The sequence below is a fragment of the Patagioenas fasciata genome, chromosome 23, assembly GCF_037038585.1.
Source record: "Patagioenas fasciata isolate bPatFas1 chromosome 23, bPatFas1.hap1, whole genome shotgun sequence".
Classification (NCBI taxonomy): Eukaryota; Metazoa; Chordata; class Aves; order Columbiformes; family Columbidae; genus Patagioenas; species Patagioenas fasciata.
The window spans coordinates 783,287-806,281 of NC_092542.1; the positions used below are offsets into that span (position 1 = coordinate 783,287).

General features: G+C 51.5%; 1 protein-coding gene across 4 annotated transcripts in view; it reads left to right on the plus strand.

The window, feature by feature from the left end:
• Positions 1-22,995, plus strand: part of MEGF6 (multiple EGF like domains 6) — a 69,394-nt gene that overhangs the window by 17,754 nt on the left and 28,645 nt on the right. For 3 of the 4 annotated variants that reach the window (XM_071798582.1, XM_071798584.1, XM_071798583.1), the window contains one exon: positions 22,274-22,396. In XM_071798582.1, coding sequence (XP_071654683.1) covers positions 22,274-22,396 — 123 coding nt within the window. Of the gene's footprint in view, positions 1-15,438; positions 15,766-22,273; positions 22,397-22,995 lie in introns of those variants that run through there. The other variant, XM_065855281.2, reaches the window with a different exon arrangement.

Below are 22,995 nucleotides of genomic sequence, written 5' to 3' on the forward strand. Positions count from 1 at the left end.
AAGGCAGCGGGACAAGGGCAGCTTGTGCAGAGCTCTGCTCCGTCCTGCGCTATCTGCTTGTCCATCAGCCAAGCGTTAGGTATTGAATGGCTGGCAACCAGGTAGCGCCGAACTCTTTGAAAAAGTTAGCAAGAGGAAACAAGCCAAAGCTATGTAGGGGTTTATTCAGTTAAAGAAAAAAGCCTCTTTTGCGAAGTGAATTTTGAAGAAAAGAGACAATGTGCTGGAGCCGAGGGAACAGCTGAGGTTGTCCCCGCGAAACGAGGCCCCTGGCGCTTCCCTCCGCGCGGTGCCCGGGGCCCCAGTGCCCATCGCCAGCTCCCTGGGACGGCCCCGCTTTTACAAATCTGGACGTAAATGCAGAGCAATTGATGAATGAATTCATGAGATTTCAGTTTCTAAGGGTTAACTGGAGTACAGCAAACAGCCTTTTGGACGCGCACTATCACGGTTAAAGTTGTGCAGCTTCATCGGTGAGTGATGGAGCATACGCATGGGCAAAAGTATTACTGACACCTTTGTTTAAAGGAACTTGATAGGAGTGAAAAAGAGCTGCGAGTTTAAGAGACTCAAATCTTACGGGCTTTAGTGAATTCAAAATATAGCTTGCTTTGTTCTTTTTGAGCTTTCCTTGGGTTGACAGATTTTGTTATCATTTAAAAGAGGTGATTATATTGGGTGTAAGAAAATGCATGACATCAAATGCTTCAGATGAGTTGTAGCCTTCTGCTTAGGTATTGGCAAATAAATGAAAGCGGAATCCTGTTGGTGACGTTGCACTGTGAAATTTTCATATAGATCTTTACTGCTCCTCAAGGGGTAAGAAAAGCTCGGAATGCAGTGGCTTATTGTGCCACCTGGAGAAGAGCAAACCTGCACTTTGTTTGCAGGGATTTGCACCTCGGGCCAAGTCACGCGGAGTGCTGGACGCCATCCTCAACGCGACGCGCCCTTCCCCTTCAGCCAGGATTGAAACTCCTCCACACTTCCCGTGATCTCCTGCTTAATTATTGCGGTGCCCGTGCCATGGCGGAGCGTCAGCCCCGCTCTGACCTCCCGGCGCGGGTTTCTGCGAGCGTCCGCCGCCAGCTGCGACCAATTAACCAGGGCTGTGCTTGCAGAACCTCAGCGGCTCGCAGGGTTGAGCTGGGGCTCCGCAGAGCTTTACGTCTTGGAGAGCTGTGTAGCCGACCCTAAGCGTTTTCTTCTCGTAAACCATCTGCTGAGAGTCAGACTGTGAGCACGGAGGTGAGTCAAGGGATATTTTTATAGGAGAACAGATTATTTTCCAAGCAATGAAAACATACTCCAGTCTAAAAATGGACCACTGGGATCCCATCGTGTGATTGGGAATAAGAAGAATTTGATATGTGAATGCCAAGTAGACTGAATTAATGCTGAATCCTTGGACCATTACCGGTGAGGAGGAACCATCCCAAGCTCACAACCGCTCGCCCAGCTGGCTGCTTTCTTGGAAGGAGAAGGACCGTGACAACGCCGCAGCCGCTCTGGTCTGCGCAGAGGAGCCGTTCCTGCCCACGTGTTCCTGTGCCCTTTGTCCTGGGGCTGCTTTGTGTCATGGAACAGAAAGGACAGAGAAATGCCCCATGATCTTCCCTTGTTCTCTGGGGATCTGGTGAAAACCAGCGGGGTGGGGATCCCCCCGGGCCGTGGGCACGAGGGAGCGGGTTCCGGCGCAGTGCGTGGCTTAGCGGATGCCATGAAGGCCGAAGCAGAGGAGATGAGCATCGCTGCAAACCTTCCTGGAATTTGTAGGATTAATTTATGCTTATATACATAGCACGGTCTGTAATAAATCGTCAGTATGTTGCGCTTTCAATTTCTGGGTTTGGAAAGGTTGGAGAAAACGTATTTTCTATTCATTATGTGCTGCCTTCTCCAAGGCATCTTTTCAAAGCAGTGTTCCCTAGCGGCTGATAACACCTTTTAACCCGCTCCTTATCTCCACCTCAGCCACAGGTTTTCCTTAATTTTTGCTTCGTTTGTAGCGTTTCTGTCTGTTTCCTCTCCTTTGCCATATGCTCTCAGTGCTGCGCTACAATTTGTGTAATAACTCAAGAACAAACATACGCTGAGATTCCAGTCGTTACAAATGCTTTTTTTCCCTAGGAAGATGCCCGGGTGATTCCTGCTCCAGAAGTTTAATTAGTGAGGGGTTTGTGGGAGAGGGAGGACACCTCTGTGTCTCCTGGATCCACGTTCAGGTGTTCGTGCGTTCCTGCTGTGCAGTGCAGCTTTAGACTTGGGCTGAAGTTCACTGTTCTGTGCAGTGCTCAGCCAAACCAAGCTGTCTGATAGCGGAGGAGAAGGAAAATCTCCCTCTGACAACCCCCACAAGCTCATCAAGCCAAGGAGTTTGTTATGGTCGCTTTTTACTGCCAGGTATGTTACAAAACTCACATGAAAAATGGAAACGGGAATCCTCCTCCTGCGATTGCGGCACCAGGTTCAAAGCACAGGTTCAGGGAGCCTGCGGCTCTTGCGGCTGCAGCGCTTCGCTTGTGTTCGCTGACGGCAGCCGTGTTCTGGTTTAACATTCATAATATACTGCTCGTATATGTGTGTGCTGGTGTGTGAACACAGGGCCCCCCGGCAGGAGGGTGCAGGCAGCCCTGGTTCCCCAGTCCCATCCCAGCTTCATTTTACGGGGCTTTCTTTCCCGTGGTTCAGCCTTCACACACAGGCACGTGCTGTGGATGGCCGTGCCGACGGGTTTTCTTTCCATAATTCAATGTTTGTGGGGCCTCCATAACCCCTTTATGTTCCCGTTGGCTGCAGGGACACCTGCTAGACCCCCAGTCTCTGTAAACCAGCCAAAACCACTGTTTTGGAGGCCAACAGGTGTTTCTAGTTTGCCGTATGTGAGTGCATATTAACCGTCTGTCTCCCCGCCTCCCCAGGCGAATAAAAGCAGGGTTGGCTCTGGAAAAGCTGGACCCTGGAGCTGCTCGCTGGGGTCCTGCGCTCGTGTTTGACTTTCCGTTTATTCCGGAACGCCAACCGGCATTCGGCAGCTTCAGGACGCGGTCGTCGCTGTTGGCTTCGTGCCGCCTACAACCGCGCGGGTTGGCGGCCGGGCTGGCCCATCGCCCGTGGCCATCGGGAGTTTGGCGTGGTTTTGATGTTTGTCACCCTACTAAGTGCATCCTCCTTTCTCAGATGCTTTTCACCCTCTCACAGAAATCTTGTAGGTGGCAGAGACTTAAAAATTCCATCCCTGGTTTGAGGGGACCGTGCTGCAGCCGGGCTGCGCTGACACACGAGTGCTGGCAACAGAGAGGTGGAACAGCCCGTGTTTGCGGATTAAAACAGGGAGTATTTCTTTTTAGAGATTGAAGTGGCTGGCTTAAAGGCTGCACAGATCATGGCCAGGGGTCCGGAGCAGCTCTTGGCTCTTCTCGCCAGGAGCTGTTTTCAATCAGTGCTAATGGAAGTCACTTATTCATGGTCCTCATCTGAGCCCCGGAGATCAAAGGGCCCAAGTGCCGCGGTCCTGGGTACGAAACGCAAGCGACCGGTCGGACGCTGCTTCCTTGGCTGGTTTGATACCGTGTGCGGTGGATAAAGCTGTTCAAGAGAATCCAGGGAATATTGGTCCTTTCCTCAGCGTAGCCCTGGGTTTCGTGAAGCATCTTGGGTTCCAGGACAGCAGATGCTGAGATAATGGATGCCAGATGGACGTCATTAGAGGATACCTCTTTTTACCAGCTGCAAATCGTCCATCACTTCCTCTGCTGTACATTTTCATCATGAGAAGCTTGAATTCCCACAATTTACTGACATCGCAGATGTTATCAGGCTTCTCTTAAACTGATAAGTAATGGGGTTGTGCAGCCCAAACCCATCACATGTGGAAAAGCCAAGTGATGTATTTTGATTTCTATTTGTTCAGGAGCTTAGTTATGATTCACCCTGATAAACTTGCCTGGAAAATTATATTCTGCATTTAACTTGCAAGACGAATCCCTAGAAAACTCCAAGGATTTAAGTGAAAGGGTGCCAGAGATGTTTTTGTGCTTATGTGAGAACAAGACATGGCTTTTCACTCTACGGCCTCTGGTGTAACAGGATACGCTCTTTAAAAATGCACATTTTCATTAAGAAGAGAACATCAAGCCATGCAAACAGCATGAATGCAGAATGCATCGTGGCATATTTAGGGGTAAATTCATTATTAAAATCTGGGAAACTGCCCCAAATTGCACCGCAGAATAGTTCTAGCAAATAAATACATTATTTCTGCCTTCCTTTTCCCAGTTGCTCAGGATCTCACCTCATTAACAGTGAGGATTTGGGGATGTCAGCCGTGTGGAGTGTCTGGCTATGGGAGCTCTACAATAGGTCTCTGTGGCAGGCTGAGCTCGGCTCCGCGTGCAGTGCTGGTTCCTCTAGTCCTGATCATCTGCACAGTGCTGCGAGCAAACGGCTTCAACCTCAACCGCTGCTGCTTCAGGACGGTGGATTTCAAGCTTTAAACATACATTTGTGGGGTTTGCTTTGGTTTTTTAACTTGCGAGTTTGACGAGCAGCAATGACCCTTTCATTGGAGACAAAAGGACGTGTGTATAGATGTCCTCCGTGGCTTGGCAGTAAACTTGCTGAGGACAACATAAAACTCGCTCATTAGATGTTCTTTAAACAGCATTGCTTTTTGTTTTCAGAAGCATTGTGGTGTTTCATCCCGCCATTAATTGCCTAATACCAATTATGGCATAAACAAACCGCTTGCTATTAGAACTTTTTCAGTTTATTTTCCAGAGTTTTTACTCTCGATACCTGTTACATCTGTGGGAACACGAGTGGCTGTTGGAGTGAAATGTAGCAAACAAGATCAGTAATCAATAGTTTTACATTGACCGTCCTGTACTATAAATGTGACTGCAGCTCTTGAGAACTTTACAAAATGCTCCCCCTTGGATGCTTTGTAGCATTGAACTTCATTATATGGTGACAAAGAGACTGGGAGGAGATGATTTTCCCAGGGACTTCCCAGTTCTTTAGAATAGGACGCGTACCGCCCCTTGCACGCTGAGAAATTATTGTTGAGTTATTAAGATATTAAGCTTCCGTTGGATATTTCTGTCTGTATTCTGTTTAGGGATTAATTTGCATTATTTGTATTTGTGCACAATAACATCTTAAAGATAACCATCCAACGTGTTTTTGGGACAGCACTGTATGACAGCGGGTGGTTCTGGTTTCTGCTTTGTTTATAAGCAAAGGGCGTTATGTTGTTTGCATTGTTAGGAACAGACAGAGGTTTGTGGCTGTTGTATCAGACTGTATCCTCCTTCTCGTGGGCAAAGACCAAATCCAATACCCAAAAACGTACAAAACCCCTGGGGTTGTTACAGGTGTCTGTCAGGACGCTTCTCTTGAATTTTCCGGTGACTCTGGGCATGGTGTGTGAGGTGACACCCAGAGCTTTGCTGAGTTACAGGTGCACCTGGTTCACCCACGGGTGTATTTCACTGCCCTCCGCAGAGATGAAATGGAGTTGTCACTTGGGGATGCAGTGCTACGGATCAGGAATAGTTGTGTTGAAGTCAATGATTTGCACCTTTTTCAATGAGAGGAGAAGAGAGCTTTGATTCCTTTATCCTGCTCGGTCTCCTGCTCAGCTGCAAGGGTGAGGAACGGGTGCGGGTGCTGGTTTCATGATCCATCATCTCAGGTGGTGGCACTAAGTCCGGCTTAGCCCGGCTGCGTCGCTTTGGGAGCAGGGGGTGTAAGCGGGGCCTGCTGGGAGAAGCGGGCTGAGTGTGGTAGGACACAGCTGGAGGTCAGCAGAGCTTCACCCTGGCACCACTCCCTGCGAGAAACAATTAATAGCAGGACAAAACCGCCGCCGTTCGCACCTTCGGACGCTCGGCCTTGGCAGAGGTGTCTGTGATCTCATGGCTGAGGTCGCTTCAAAGGTCTGGAAGCTCTGAAGGAAGCCTCTTCAGCCTCTGGGTAAGAGGAGCAGGGTTCTTTCCCAGGAGAGCCATCTTCCTGGCTCTGCATGAAAAGCACTTCTGGCCATACGGTCGGAAAAAACCATAAAAATCATCAAACGCCAGCCCGTTTGTCGAGCTCCCGAAGGGAAGCTTGGCAAGCCCGCCAAGCGCCGTATACTTTTATATTGCATCCATTATATAATGTGTCAAAGAAGAATTCTCTCCGCTATGCAGAGGTATTGCCAGTCCGTCGGGTTTTATGGCAGGCGCTCTGAGGTTGCTCTCGCCCGGACCAGCGGGGCTGTTGCCTCTGGAGCAGGAGCAGCTCTGCAGGGCGGGAGGGTCACCCTGGAGGGCGTCACCCAACGCCGCTGTGTCCCACGGGCCCCTGGGGGACGGAGGGGGACGCGCCAAAACCACCATGAATTGGGCACGGCGGCGGAGAGCGCGGCTGGAACCGGTGACGGGCACAGGGACGGGCAGGACGGGGAGAACCCCTGGTGGGGTGGGCTGGGCTCTGGCTGAGCCTCCCAATGGGCTCATGGAATAGGGACATCAATAGGAATAAAGGTGTGTGTGTTGAGCCGAGTAAGAATATTTGATGCAAATCTTTGAGCGTTCAGTATAATCCATGGAAAGACATTGAGTTCGTGGGTGGGTGGGTAAGGGTGAGAATCCGGTTGGGAACTTCTGAAAGATGGAAAATTAACAAAACCCAGCAAATTCAAAAGGAAGCCCCCCCACGCATGGATCTTGTCTGTAAGTTCTGCTTTGCTGACAAACTTTTCAGGCAGGTTTGGCGGGAAGCAGCAAAGCTGGGGCACCGAGGTGCCGGGGCGCGGGCGCCCCTTGGCTCGGCACGTTGCAGATTTTCAGAGAAACAAGTGACGATGTTTTCTTCCAACGCCAGCTCAGCCACGCGGAAGGGTCTGCAGGACCCAGCCCTTCTGCTGGTGCTGCGCCTAAACTGCTTGCGCTTTAGTGCTAGACGAGCCATGTCCCCCTCTTTGCTTTAGAGCGTTGGGAGGGCTTGTGATGGGAATAATATTATGTAAAATTTATTAAACGAGTTGTGTTATAATGGCTATAAACCAGAGACATCTCGGGACATCACAGCTGCTTTCCCAGTGCAGCTGTTTCAATGAAGATACGCTATGGCACCTTGATTTTTAGAAGATAATTATACAAGGTTCCACCTTCGAAGTGGTTTGATTCAGCTCAGTGCTGCCAGTGGCCTTTCCTGAGCAACTTCGGCTCGGTAAACTCCATTGTGGCCAGCGGGAGGAGACAGAGCATCTCTGCTCGGAGCGGAACCCAGGGCTGGGGCTGTCCTCCCCCTGCGCTGAAGTTCTTCCCATTGAAGAGCTGCAGGGCTACCCCTTTGGAATTAGATTAAAAATATTTAATCTGTATCAATGCTATTTGTGAATATGCAGATAGCCGGGATGATTTGTGTGGTCTGGAGTGCACTGAACTGTTACGGGTCATCGGAACAACTGTACAAAGATGTTCCTTTTTCGGTTGGGGGTCACGTTCGCTGCCCCACTCCCCAGGACTTGGCTGCTGTGTGTGCTTCTGAGCTGGGAAGTGACTGGGTCGTGTCACGGGAGTTTGCTGGGCACGCTGGAGAGGGGCAGCCGCTGTTCCAGGCAGAGCCAGATGCTGCGAACTGGGGCCTCTTGGCATTTCTGCTTCCTTCAGGCCTTTTTACAAGATGTTGTAAAGTCTCCTGACAATAGGCTGTGAATATTAATGGTCTCTTAGCCCAAAGGCAGACGGTAAAGTGGGGGTTTTTGTTATCAGTTTAAGTGGCTGGTTTCTTTCATGGGCAAGTGTATAACCTCCATAAATAAAATAACAGATGTGCTTGAGTTCTGTTTTCCTTAAAATGACTTGGAGATTCTCATAAAGAACGGGAGCACCTACTGCTATGGGTATTTTATTTCAAGCCGTTCCTCACAAAATGTGTCCGAGTGAGTTTGTGAGAGCTGGAGCGGAGCAGCCGGGCTGGTGCAGGATGGGGCTCAGAACTCAGGTAAAGCCAGGCTTAGCTGTAGTGCCAAATCCCGCTGATGTGTTTTAAAGGGCGTTTCTGAGCCGGCCCAGGAGGAAGCGCCCGCGGGCTGGAAACGCAGGTGAGCGGGGCCGGGGGTGCGATGGCGCTGCAGGGATGCGGGGATGGGGCTGTCGCTCCCCTCGGGTGCTGGGAGGGATTGGGACTCAGCTGGGGACTGAGAGCAGATTTGAAACCAATCTTGCACAGGTGCGAGCCTAAAGTAGCACTATGGGATTCTTCCAAAGGGCATGAATTCAGTTTTACAAGAAACACGGCCGTTAGTTGGGTGTGATTGAACTGCTGTAAAAAGTTGAAGTGTTCCTCTGCAAAGCTGCTTAAAAGTGTGGATGGATTTAAAAAAAATAAGTGATATATTCCTTTCCATATGGCAGCCCTGCCGCTTCGCATGCCATGGGTTTCTTTGGATGCCGGAAGGTCAGGCTGTATCTGGGGAGGATTGTACGACTCGGTGGTGATTTTGTCATAGGAGCCTTGCAGTTATTTTCGGCTGCTCGGGCTCGGCACAGGCAGGCAGGCAATTGATGAAGAGAACAAGGGTGAACATACCCGATTACTATGCTGTAAAACCTGCAGCAGTCGCTGCTCAGAGGGAGCACGGAGCCAGAGGAGCAGCCGGGGCTGCGGTCTGAAGGAAAACGCGTTGGGCTGAGCCGCACCCGGGGAGCCGCTGGGGACAGGTGCTCTGGGCCTTATTTGGGAAACAAGCAGAAAACAGGACACATTTACCACTACATTGCATGTGTATCTCTTCTCTAATCAGCCTCTGATTCCTGCCTGCCTTTGATTTCGCAGGGATGTGAATTATCTGAAGATGAGTGGGTTTCAAATGAGCGCAGGTTATCTGGAAAAATCTGCTATATGCATGAAAGTTCAGTACAATATTATCTGTTCCTAAATCTTTCTTAAAAAATAAAGAGCAAACACGTGTATTTTACAGATTAGTTGAAATCAAGTTTTAACAGAAATCTCCCAAGAAGTTTCACAACGAATCTGTTCACATTTCCACGGCACTTCAGCGATGTACGAACGCAATGGAGGACGGGAAGAAGCCTTTTTCGGGGACCAGAGCTCCTTGACGTCCGCTGTGCGTGACCTTGGAAATCAAGTGTAGGTGGAGCCTGTGGCAGCGATCAAGGCGACCCACACTTGGTTTCAAGGGTCCGCAGGGCAGCTCGGGGCTGGAGCAGCTCGGGGCTGAGCAGCTCGGGGCTGGAGCAGCTCAGGGCGCGTCCTCTGCTCCGGTGCCGCCACCACAACTGGAGAGCCTGAAGTGACGGCCCCTCGCTGCCGAGCTCCGATTCTTGACAGTGACTTTTTCCCTTGAGAAATCATCCAATGCAGGTGACAAGTTACGATTCGCAGGTGATAATAATTATAGGAGTTACCTGGACACAGAAACTGCATCCGAGTAAGCAGAACAGTCTTATGCGGTCCTGCCCCCATCACCTCTCCAGCAACTTACATCACAGCCCCAAACGTTTCTGGGTGATCGTGCACCTGCGGTCGCGTTTCCAAGCTCTGCCCAGGCTGTTTGTGGTCATTTCATACCGTGCCATTGAGCCACATGCAACTTCATGCTCTTTTCTTCCCCAAGATTGTCTCGTTAAACAGAATATAGACAGCCAGCCGTGATGCCGGAGCTTGGGGTGAGTCGGGGGATGAGGAAGGCCCTTCATTTTATTTATGGATCGTAGGTTTCAGGCAGGGAGGAAGGAAGTTCCATAATGCTTTGATAAATACGGGCTCTAAGAAACCAAAGCGGTGTTTGCAGAGTCCAACCACAACGCTTATTTTTACAAAACGTGGAGGCAAAAATAACTGCAGCTCGCGCTGTGGCCTTCTGGGGAGACCCGGGGCTTGCGGGGACGCTGCTGGGGTTGTGTCCGTTTAAAAGAGTAAAGGAACCTTGTATAAAAGCTGTGGTGAAAAAATAATAGCAATAAAAAGCCCTTCAAGTACACCAGACTTGGGCTGCATCCCAGCAAAGCTACAGAGGTAACAGGAAAACAAGGTAGGGGGTGGCGATTCCTCTGTTCTCACCTGGTGATTACTCAAGCAGCCGATTTCAAAGGTAATTGGAGAAAGGTGCTCTGTGTTCCTCAAAGGTCTGTCCCACCCCCTAGGGGAGAGAGAGCTCTGGTCTGGGTAAGCTAATGTGACTTAGGCTTACACAAGTTAGTAGAAAATGTGTATTATATGGATATTTTAATATTTTTCAACCTTTTAGTTTAGGCTTCTCTGTATTAATGTTATTCAGGTAATTTGTGTAGGTTTATTTAGAGAAATCGCAGTGGAAAGCTGTAATAGTTCTACCTGCTGATTGAAGACAAGGAATTGAAACTTCTGAACCAGCAGATTTTTAATGCAATAAACCTTGTCTTCTCGTTCTCACAAACGAGGTGTGCACTGTGAATGAATATGTTCTTACCCAGGTGAGTGGGTATATAATGAATATGTTCTTACCCAGGTGAGTGGGTATATAATGAATATGTTCTTACCCATGTGAGTGGGTATATAATGAATATGTTCTTATCCATGTGAGTGGGTATATAATGAATATATTCCTATCCGTGTGAGTGCCAGTGACCCCCCAGGCTGGGAACCTTTTGGGTGGTGACATCTGAAGTGTCTGAGCGCGTAACGAGGGGGCTCGGTTTGCCCTGGCTGATGTTTTTGCTGGTGCTGGAAAGTCAACGCCAGGAGAACAAGGTGTGATAAAAGCAGACGGTTTTGCTCCCGCGCGGTGTCCCCTGAGCCGCCCCTCTCTGTTGCAGACGTGGATGAGTGCGCGGTGGGGAGCGGCGGCTGCCAGGCCCGGTGCCACCACCCCAGGCAGCTTCCGCTGCTCGTGCGCGGCGGGACAGCGGCTGAGCGGGACGGGAGGACGTGCCGAGGTGGGGACGGGGCACCGGCAGCGCGGAGGGCGTGCTCTCGGTGTCCCCTCGCCTCTCTGGTGTCTCACGTGCTCTCGGTGTCCCCTCAGCCCTCCTGCGTGCTCCCTTTCTGCTGCGCGCTTAGAGCTGGAGGTGTCAGTTGGAGAAGGAAAGCCTGACCTGGGTTCCAGTGAATTTCTTCAGGCTGGACATAAAGAGGAAGCTGTTGCCCTGAGGGTGGTGAGAGCCTGGCCCAGGTGCCCAGGGAGGTGGTGGATGAACCATCCCTGGGTTATCCCAGGCCAGGCTGGATGGGTGCTGAGCAACCTGAGCTGTGAGGATGTCCCTTCCATGGCAGGGGGGGCACTGGGGGAGCTGGGAAGGTCCTTCAACCCAAACTCTTCTGGGATTCTAAGTTTTGAGGGTGAGATTGTGGCCCTGTTGAAGTCGACGGTATCTGTTTTGTTGCTTTGAAAGAGATGAGGTTTCTCCTTTGGAGTCTACATCATCACATCATTTCCTGCCTCCCACTTTAAATCTCCTGCTTTCAAACCGAAGTGGAAGAGAAGATTTTGTGTTTGTGAAGCGGGAGTACTAACTGGGGTTTGTGTTCGTGGGGTACCCAGGGCCAGCCCCACATGGTGCGGCCGCTTCAGCTCCTGCGGCTTCACCCTGCTGTGCTGAGCACGTTCCCCATCCGGGGCGTTATCATCTGGGCAAGGGCTGCGTGTTCGAGCCGCCTGGAGCCCAGAGTCGGAAAAATGCAAACAGCTATTTGCTTATCAGAGCCAAGAGCAAGACATGCTTGGCTTTGGCTTTTTTGGTTTGTTTTTGAGAACGTTGCTGTTGCAGGATTCGCTGTCAATAGCGGAGAAAGGCGCCTCTGCTGGGCTCCTGCACCCGGGCACCTGAAACTCAGGTGGTATATTTGCCCGTGACAGGGTATTCTCTTGATTGCTTAGGATGGGCATGATTTCGTGGTGGAGTCCTCACATATTTTCAGCGCTGGTTTGCTTAGCTGAAGTCCAAAAGTATTTGGAATAACGAACAAGGATTGCTGACAAACGGGGAAAGAGTCATTTCTGTGGCTATCGGTTCGGACAGGGAAGAATTCTGCGGAAAAATGTCACTTTCTTGCCAATCTGGTACATTTGTCTTGTTTTGTTGAAAATAGCTGAAAAGTATTTCCTGGCTCTGTACCACTGCAGGGATGTGTGAAATAAACAGCTCTGCCCTTATCTTAGCCAAGCTGAAATATTTCAGTTTCCCCGCATTCCCCTGACGAGGATCAGCTTCGCAGTGATTAAGAGCTTCGGGATTTTGGTGCAAACAAACAATCCTTTTTTTTTTTAGGGTAGACAGTGTGAATCCCTTTGCATACAATGATTTGTAATTAGCTGTGCCCACAGTGCCCCTTCTCCCCCTGTCCTGGCAGTGGGATGGGGACCCACCGCAGCCCCTGCTTGGCCGGGTCCGTGAATGCTGATGCGCGTATGAAGAAGAGTGCATAGGATTAGATCCGGTTTAGAAAAGACAAAAGGCACTGATTGATGTTTAAAGTTTGGAAAATATTCTGCTTTCCTTGATCAAAGTCCGGATGAGGCCCAAGTAAAACAGCCTGGGCTTCAGAACGTGAGGTGAGGTGTCTGGAGCCCCGTGTTGGACGGGGGCGCTGGGGAGCGGGGATGAGTTTTCCTGCTTGCTGGGGTCATTCAGCCTCAGCTCAGGTTTCAGTTGTGCCCCAGGGAAAGGGCACTGGGTCACCCTTCACCTTCCGCTCGCTGGTTTTGCTGTAGGAGGTTTTGCAGAAAACCAGGGCCCTGGCGCACACTTTTGGAAGAGCGGGAGCTCAGCCAAGCGTGGCGTGGATGCAGCTCTTTGTGAAGTGTCAGAAGAAACTTGGTTCAGGGCTTGGGTGATTTTTGGATGAAGATTCTAGAACCCGTATTTACCTAAGCTGGTTGACCTGTGTGTGTGCAGGGACGAATTAACTCCAGGACTTCACACGCTGCTGAACTGCGAAGTCCGCATCGTCAGCTGCAATTTGTTGGAGTTCTTATGAGAATTTATTAATGCTGAGCCTGAATGAAATTCCGTGAGGGTTACGGGCTGGGTGCAGCTCGGCCCTGTTTAAAGAGCCGCTCTGGACGCCAATGCTCTCCCAGCTAATTCCACGGGAAGCAGTAACGGTTTGCTGCCGATTGTAACGTGTTACCGTGCTCAGACCAACTCTTGGTACTTAATCAGCTGAAGTAAATTAGGTGACAAGGAAGCTCGAGCTGGCTCAGACCTGGCCAAGCATAACTTATGACATAAGCAGGAGTCAGTTTATGTTCGAGCCTGATGGACTTTTGGTACACGTGTTATACCACAGAGCCCTTTGGAAAAGGCTGAGCCTCTCATCGTTACTTTTATATTTTTAGCAGTCTAAGAAAATACGAGCTTGAACAAGTTTGTCACATAATTTGCTGAGCACCGTGGCTGTGCTGGCATTCGTTTCCGCAGGGCAAGCAGCACGGGCTCCGTGTTGGAGCTGCCTGAGCCCAGGTAGGAGGAAACTCCAGGTCCTGGACCAGTGGAAAGGTCCCTTCGGTCGGTGCTTGTGGAGTCACTTGGGGAGCTGCGCTCGCTGTGATTCATCTGCATTCCAGGCAAGGCTAATTTAATATAGACAGGGTCTTACTGCCATGACTGAACTGAGGAAGTCGGCCTGAACCATTTTTCATAGTTCTGTGGCAACGTTCATTTTTGCGTGTCGACACTGCTGGAAGCATTTACAGCAGCAGTGTCAACACGAGCCATCCGAATGGCTGCGGTGCCGCTGCTCGGGGAACTGCTCCCCAGGAACCCATTCACAGTGTCTGGCAGTGTGTTATTTTTAAATGGGTGAAGTATTTGGTAGATCTAGAAGCGGCTCGTGGCGGGAGGGCACCGGGGTGCGCTGCAAAGCGGCGGCACCGGGCAGGCGGCTCGTCGCGGGTTTGGGGAGCGCAGGCGAAACGTGTGCGCCCCTCAGTAAAACCCCAGCGTGTCCCTCCTCCTGCCCCTCTGCTGCCCCGTGTCCTCCCCCCGTGCTGAGCGGGGACCCTGGGACACCCGCGAGGCCGCGAGAGGCAGAAGCCGCGCGTTGGGCGGCCGGCGGGCTGTGGGACCGCAGCGCTTTGCGCTGGTTTTCCTTCTGCAGCCCCCCTGTCAAAATGAGCAGCATCTTTTAGAAAGGTTACGTTTTCTTTCCACAAAGTAACTGACAAAGTTTTGGGTCGGATATTTTTGTTGAACTATTAATGAGAAGCATGTGGGCCATTGCAATGGGTGAATCTTAAGATGAACTGAAGTGGTTAGGAAGCTTCTCTGGCTTGGATGGGTCTGCAAAGGGCACTCATGACTGGAGTCCACCTTCCTTTGGAAACCGCTGCAGCAATAGCCTTAAATTGCTATTTTCTTCCTGGATTCAGCTTTTCTCTGTGTTTCAGAATTTTTCATGGAGTGCTATTCATTGCAGCCTAAACCACAAGTTTTAATTTGGAATTTTACTACAGCCAAATAATACTGCTAAAACCTCTCAAAGTAGCAGGCCCGGCTCTCCCCCGGCTCAACCCTGCAAGCACATTGTTTCAAAACATTCCAGAAAGTTAAATGAGGCTTTTGGGCTTGCCTCTGGAAAATCCAATAAGCTATTCTTACTTGTTTAATGAAAAAGGTAACACAGAATTCTAGGCTCTGTCTTACAGGAGCTGGTACCGCTGTGGTTTTCATTGGAGTGGTCGCAGTGGCTGTTCCTCATTTGAGCTTAAATTTGTTGATGAAGGGGTTTTTTTAAACTATTTTAAGCAAAGCCCAGTGAAGGTTTAAGGGGGAGCTCTCTTTCCAATACCAGTTAAGCACTCACAGGGCCCTTGCTTTTTGTTGAGGAGCTGGATTTTCCCAGCCTGCGCACACAACCTCACGCGTGGCCCCGCACTGGCCCCTCGCCCCGGTCCCTGGCCCGGGATGGGCTCGGTGCCCGGTTCCTCTGGCCCGGGAAGGGCTCGGTGCCCGGTTCCTCTCACCCGCTGCCTCCCCAGCGCCCATGGCTGAGCTCCCTGTGCAGAGTGATCCAGCAGTGGGTGCTGGGGACACCTGGCATCGCTGACCACTTTTGGCTGCTTCCCAGGCAGATTTTGGGCAAATACACGTCTGTCATTTACGGTGAAGGTTCTTCCCGAGTTTTGCCCGAGTCTGCAGAGGTTGTGTAGCCAGATGGGCAGCAGCTCCTTCGCCTCTGAGCGTCCCGTGAGTGTCCCACGGGAGCATCAGCGTCGTGCTGCTGCAGGGTCCGTCTGTCCGTCCGCCCGCCCGCCCCGGCATCCCGGGCGCTTTGCCCCCGCTGCCCAGCGGCTGTGGGGAGCGGAGCCCCGTTCCCTCCTTCCCCTCCCGGGGGCGGCAGCAGCCGCAGCGCAGCCCCGGCCCCCCCGGCCCCGCTCCGCGGGATGCGCCGCGTCGGGGGCGGGAGCGGGACCCGGCCGGGGGCGGGAGCGCTCCGGGCTGGGCTTTACCTGCGGGGCGGGCAGAGCCGCTCCCCGCCCGCCCTTCCCTCCGCTTTTCGGCTTCTTTGCCTTTTTCTTAGCGATTATTTGTTTCCCGGCACCGCTCGCTGCGGGACTCTGCGATTCGCGGGGCTGCGGTTTTTTCGGTCCGAACGCCTGTTGTTTTCCCAGCATGGGACGGGAGCGGGGGCACTTGTGGAGGCTGCTGTGGTGCTTCGGGTTTTGGGGCGGCATCCCGGGAACCGCTGGCAATCACTACCCCTTCCTCTGGAGAAGCTGCTACCCCTGTTACCTGGGCCGGGCGGGGTTCGGAGCCGAGCTGAGGGCAGGTATGTCACCGGCCGGGGACATCGCGGGGTCCTGAGAGGCTCTGCTGCTGTGGAGGGAGATAAACGAGCTGCCGGGGGGGAGTCCCGGGCTGGCAGGAGCTACGGTCACAAACCAGTGACCTGTACTTGTATCGTCACTTTGCATTACAACAGGCACAGTCTGGTGGATTTGTAATCCTGAAAAGTCGCTGCTGGCAGAGGGGAGAAGAAACTCTTGTTTCTTTGCAGCAGTTGCCATGCAGCTATGTGGCTTGGTTCAAGACAGCTACTGTGCAATGTTCCTTTAACAAACAAATGTATGCATTTTGGTAGGGTATGCTGATTAGTTCCAAAGGATCTCACCCCCATCCAGGGTGATAAATGAAATATGATGCTGTTTTATCACGGAAAAAACCTCTATTTTTCTCTCTGTGAGTCTATCTGAGTTTGCCTGGGTTGCATGAGCGTTTCACAGCGGAGTCTTGCGAAAGATACATCTCGGTATTACTCAGTGTCATTTGATGCACGAGGGGGATCCCCTGGCAGTGGTGACCGGGCTGGGAGCCGGGCTGTACCTGGCAGCTGCAGTCCCACGTCCCGCGGGTCACCTCTCTGCACTGAAGTGCTCTCAGTTTGCAGTGTCGGTCAGAAGCAAATTCCCAACAAAGGCATCTCGAGCCCATTGCTGTGCAGGTGGTTCTCGGCCATCTGCAGGTGGAGGGGCTGGAGTCGCTCCGTGCTCCCCTTGCACCGTCTGTTGATGGTACCGCAGCATCTTCTCATCTCTTCTGTGCATCAGGAGGTCAGGAGCATTGACAGACCAGGGCTGCTGACAGCAGATGGAGATTCAAACATACCAGAAAGGACCAACCTCCGTGGTTCCACCTCCCGATCAGTAAGGAGCAAAATCTGCACTTCTTCCCTGTCATCATCATGGACAGGTTTACTTTGGTTTAATGACATTTGCACTGGGTCAGGCACTGCAATGAGACAGTAAATGCTTTTTTGCTGCTTTCCAGTACCTTTTGTTGAACATTCCTGTGTGTGGTGGTCGGAGGGGACGCTGAGCAAGGTGTAGGTTGGGGGAGGACACACACACCTGTTTCTTCCTCTCTGTGTGCAGCTGACTTAGCAGCAGGTAGCCTGAGGTTGCCTGAAGATTTAGGAAATAATGGAGAATATGTGAAGTTCACTGAAGACTTTGGATGCTTGTGGGTAATGTAGACGTCAAGGAATGCATTATCTCATCATGAGATAATCCTAATAAATAAATGCCCCAAGCAGACAATTATAAAAGTGGTATCATTACATTTGTGATTGTGCCAGACCACTGGAAATGGGGTGAGTTGCTGTTTATAGGTCAGATGTTTGTTTTAAACTCGGATCGCATTTTATGTCTCCATCCAACTCCGTTAGCTCATGCGACTTCTCCAAGACAAGCTCCTGAGATCCAGCTTTGTGCCTGGAACATGAGCGCGTTGCCCACCTGCCCCCGTTCCGCTCGCCTCCCCGTGCGCACCCGTGGCTCCGTCCCGGCTCTCGTGTGAAGGATCTCTCAGGCTACAAGGCTTTAGGATTTTTCCCCGGTTCAGGAAGAATGTGGTTTGAAACATCAGCTGGAAAAGCAAAGCACCTTCATCCTGGCCTTTTGGCTGTTTTTCTGAGTGCTCTGAACTGGGGTGGATAGCAGAACACCTACTGAAACGTGTGGGATCGCTGGATCCTTTGCCAGGAGCAGGCTTTTGTTCATCTTCAGAAAAGGGTGAATATCTGGCCATTTGGAAGCCAAAAGCTGTGGGTTTGGTTGCTGATCTTTCCTTCACTGTGTGAGTTTCTGTTTGACAGGCGGCAGCTGATGGTCCCTTGACCATGTGATTTTTAGGATCCCCTGCGCTGGTGCATTTGCCAGGTCAGGCTGTGCGTGGTGGTTCTTCCATCAGCCAATCGCCAATGCCAAGTGAGCAGATTTATCGTGTGAACGGAGAATGAAGAGGTGTGTTGTGTAATAGCGGTGTGCGTTTCACTGAGGCCTCGAGTGCCTTAAAATGCATTTTGTGTACAAACAGTGCTCTGCTGGGTCCTTGGGTGAGTGTAGAGAGGCTAATTGCCACGCTATGGATTACGTCCTTGTGCAGCTAACCTTTACAGGAGAGACCATTGTGCTCTGCTGGGGACTTGCATTAAGTCGTCACAGTGAAGTAGACCTGGTACCTCGATATTCTCTATGTCATTCTCTGAAGTACGTCAGAAAACAGCAGAGAGCATAGCTGGTCGCTTTAGTGTGGTGATGTGGGTTCCATTAGCTCCTCCAGCAGCCACCTGCCTTTCCCTCGGTCGGTGCCATTGCCAGTTATAGGTCTGGGTTTGCCTGTGTTCACAGGCGTCGGTCCCACGTGCCTCCCATGGTACGTCTGCTGCCCACCCTGGCACCCCGCACAGAGAAGTGGGGTGAAACAAAACTGCAAGAGAAAGTTGGAGGGGGTGAGTGTAGCGGCACGCCAAGAGCAAGCTGCCTGCTTGTTTTTACGTGCACTCTGCTCCACTCTGAGTAATACCTAATTATCAGCACCATCCGAGACAAACGTGAGCACGAACGAGAGCTGGGCGACTCTCCCAGCTGCTGCGCTTGAAGGCAAAGAGAGGTGAGCTGAGGACAAAGCAAGTGGCTGAGGCAGAATAGCTCCCCGATACATTTTCACTTCATCAGGCTATTGTAAAACCAATGCATCCATTCCCAAAGCGCCTTTGGAAACTGCTGGGGATGGCACAGGTACATGGGGACGTGACGGTGCCTCCTGGCTGTCCAGCAGAGGCTGCGGCCCAAATAACTCTGTGGAGCTCTTCAAGAGCCTTCAAGTGCGTGTTGCACAAGAACATGCAAATGGAAGGTGTGGAGGCATTTTGGGCAGCTGTGGTTTCCTTGCGCCGTTGGACCCTGCAGTGCCAGGTCCTGTCTGCACGGGCTGCACGGGGAGCTGCAATAACAGGCCCTCGGATGGCTCCAGGTTGTTTGTGCCATGGGCTGTGCAGAACGTGCAAGAGGTGAAGTAGTGCCTGGGGTTTTTCCTTCTAACACATCCCAGCACCATTCTGCACCCTGAGTTTCTAAGTGGTAGCACAGGGCAGCAGCATTGATGCCACCCGGGAGCTTCCAGCTTGGGCCGTCCAGCGTGCCGCTCTCTTGGTTCCTCATCTTCCAGTCTCTTATTAAAATTGCTGAATTAGCTTTAACAAACTGGTACCGGAAAGATAAAGTTGCTAAATCCCACACATGCTCATCTTGATGGATTTTAATTACCGTTTTCCCTGCAGCCCTGCTCTGTAATCCAGGCTAATTGCCGCAAGGATTAAAGCCTGGCATCGCTCTGTGGGTTGATAGAGTGAACCTCAGCAGCTGGGATCCATCTCCTCCTCCTCAGCCTTTCAGAGGAGATAAACTGCCTCTGGACCGAATATTTAGTAGTTTGCAGAGCTGCTGTTGCCACTTTCCTTCCCCTGACACGAAGCTCTTGTTGGAGCTAAATCACCGTATTTCTTCTGGAAGGACTGGTGCGTGGTCAGGGAGTGCGCTTAACCACAGCCGTCTCCTGCACTCTCTGCTCCGGTTTGGTCTGCGTTTGTCTTTCCTGCATTCGGTTGCACCATCGCCCCTGTTGGTCCATGTAGCCGGTATCTGAGGTCCGATGGGGGAAGAGGGTGATGAGAGCATCAGCTGTGTCCCGGGTGAGCTCCGTGTCCTTGCGGGTGAGGACACAAGTGCAGCAGGGGAGGTTCCCTGCCCAACAAGCCAAGTCCCACCCCAGGCTCTCGCTGCATTTGGCTTTTGTGCCTCTCTCGGTGGCTTTGGGCCGGGATGCGCTGCCCCATGGTGCCGGCACCGCGGAGAGCCCGGCCGTGGCGTGCTCCGTGCTGGCCTGGCGCCGGCCTCCTCGGTGGCAGCTGCCCTTCTCGCAGGAGCAGCCGGTATGCTTCTCATTTGCCTTCTTTGGCATATTAATTTCAACCAGATTTTGTCAGCTCTCCAGTAGGAAAATGACTCCGGCGTGCCACAAACCGCATCTCGCAAAGCGTCACAGGGATGTTTGGGTCTCTGTACTGCCAAGACGTGTGCCGAGGGCAACGTGACCCTTCTTGGTTGATCTGTCCTGGCCCGGGAGGCAGCTCCTGCTGCTTCACAGTTGATATTCCCGGGCAAATCCAGCCCTGTGCACGCCCGGGCAGGTCGGAGCTGCCGCTGCGGGGGGCGCCCGCTGGCCCTGCTCCAACCCAAGCAACTGGTCCCCACCAGAAAATGCCAGCTCTTTGTGGAGCATCCTCCCGAGCGGCGCCTCTTCTCCCGTGCACTCGTACCGGGGTTTGAATTTGGTTTGGCAAATTGCGCAGCTGTGTTACTTCCACAGACACAAAGCTCAGATTTCTCGGGGGGTGACCCTGCTGCCTTCCCTTCAGGGTGCAAAGGGTGGGAGGGTTTATTGTGGTCGCACCGTGGTGTAGTGGGTGTCCGAGAATGTGTTAGAGCAGCAGGAGATAAGTGAGGCTCCAGAGGGAAAACCGGAGCTGGCGGTTCCGTGGACGCGTGTGCGGTGAAGGTGACTCTGGAGCTGGCACGAGGGGGGGACTTGGGGTCGGTTCAGCCCGCTGTAATTACAGAGATTTAGAGGGTGAAAAATACAGAGAGAAGAAGAGATACGTAGAGAGGAGATGTGTAATCGCTGAATATGAGGAATGGGGTGCAAGGAAGAAGTTTATTCAACACATCGCTAACTTTTTTGGATGGTAAACTCTCCGTGGCTTAGATTGGAGTTGAAGGGAAGCAGTGGAATAGGCATTTAAATTCAGACCAAGAGAACTTTATTACGCTCTGTTAAATCTTCCCAAACCCCAGTTTTCCTGTTCTTGAGCTGAGTCGAGCCAGTTGTGTGTATTAATAGCTAACTCTGCCCAGGGAGATGTTAACGAAAAAAGAGAGGAAATCAAAAAAATCAAGGCCAAAAGGCCCTTTGGGTCCCCAGGAGAGCTGTGATGCCACCAGGTGAGGTCCCAGGCAGCAGAGCGGGTGGGGAGCGGGCGATGCTCCGGGCACGCCTGGGGCTGGAGCGGGTTTGTGCACCCCTGGCTTGCAAAGACACAGCCGGGGGCACCGCCCTGCCGTGATTCATTGAGAAAATGTTTCTCTGTCTCATTAGTAACAGCCATTGCTGGAACCGCGCGGGTTCGCCGCTCAGCTTGGCTCTCAGCTTGGCTCCGGCCGGCCCTGCCGCGCCCGCGGGAAGGAGCTGTGCGTGCTGCACCGAGCGCAGAAAGCGCATCGGAACGCTAACGGAACCGAAGCTACCGAGGTTTCCTCTCCGCGGGAAAAGGAATTGCTGGTTGGCTTTTTTGCTGTTAGTGTGAATGCACTCTGGTTCCTCCCTCTGACCAGAGATCTTTGATCCGTCCCAGGCTGGAAGGTGCTGTACGTGTGTGTATGTACACACACAAATGGCAGGGATTAAGGAACTGCGCAGCTCTATCCACAAACATCCCTATTATTTCTAATTATAGCCATACGAAGGAGCCTTATGTCTCAGAAACTTGGAATTGCCTTTGGCAGGTTTCTGATGCACATCTTGGTTAGCACCATGTAGCCGGGCACTCCAAACCTCTTTACATTTCTTCTCCGCTCTGGAAGTTATTCCCGGTGCTCGAAGGCAATTTAAGGTCAGTGAAACAGGAATGAATCTCCTGCCATCTGCCTCCCTGGTTTTGAAGCTTTGATAATAAAATTCTATAGGATTTTTTTTACCGTGGGCTTGTTCCCATTTCAGCTCTTGGCAGGCGGCTCAGTGCTTGGTAGAGGGTGTTCCTGCCTGTAATTCCAGGTGCTGCAGTTTTACTGGTAGATGTGGACGGTTTTGCTGGGCGGGTGGGTTCCCTGGTGTGGAAACAGCGGCGTCAGCTCTGCCGGGTTTGCTGGGAGCCGAGCTCAGACTCCCACTGTTGTTTGGTGCCTTTTGGTTTGGGGTCGAGCTGGACATCAGCATGTTCTGAAGTATCGTGTGATCTTGAACAAATCCTTGCTAACCCTACAATTGATCCATTCTAATAACTTTCTCCAGCTATTAACGTGTTTTCTCGTCTCTAGTGATGTTAGCAATTCTGATCATAGTTTATCACCAGATATCCTGGATTTCATGTGAGTAACGAACGGACTAGCGCAGCCAATTTTCAACACATAAAGAGTAAGGAAGTGTAAAATCTTAATAAATCCTTAATCTTGGAGCAAATGGGAGAAGTGACTGTTGGGAGGCGAACAAGATGCAGGATGGTTTATGCCAATTGTCAAATAAGATGCTTGCTTTATTTTTTCCTGATTGCTTGCTTGTCCTTGAAATTTCTTAACTATCTCGACTGATTAAACATAATGGAATGGTTCCTTCTGCGTTCATTCCTCAAATCTGGAGTCGGTCAATGGAGGATGAATAATCCTGACGTCAGGTACCGTCGTGCCCGCTTCTCTGAGCGCTGTTTTCCCTCTTTCCTCCTGCAGATGTTGACGAGTGCCAGGTCCTCAACGGGGGCTGCCAGCACAGATGTGTGAACACCCTCGGCTCCTATTACTGTGAATGCAAGCCGGGCTTTCGCCTGCACACAGACGGCAGGACCTGCCTTGGTAAGTCAGAGTCATTTCTCAGAATCCTGCTGTTCTTTCTTAATGTGTTTCTGTTACTGGGACCATAACGTTCGCTGCTCTTCAGTACAGGCTTGTACAGTTTAGACCGGTTTGCGCTTCCTTAGTTCATTCTGGTTCAGGAGAAGTAACTCTCAGTGCTTCTGCTTTTGATGCAGGGTGTATCAAATATGGCATTTTTAGCACAAATACATGAACGGGGTTATGAAACGGTTCAGGTGGGTCATTTTACCTGAGCTCATTTCCCTAGTCCAGCTGTGTGTGCAACTGTGGCCGTAACCACGTCCAGAGCCCTCCCTGGGATGCTGCTCCTGCAGCCGCCTGGATGGTGCCTGTGCAGACGTCGTAATTCAGATGCCAGGTCTGGCTTGGAGCTGATTTCTGGGCCAATTTCTTGAAATATTGTTGTTTGCCTGCCCCAAACTAGAGGCTCAGAGACACCAGCGTGGAGCTTGGATTCTGCCTTCCAGCATCTGCTGTTGTTTTTCTTAAACCGCCTCTCCCTCGCAGCTTTATTCGACACATTCTTCCATTTTTTTTTTTGAGGGATATTTTCATGCAAGTGGAAAGAATTCCTCGGT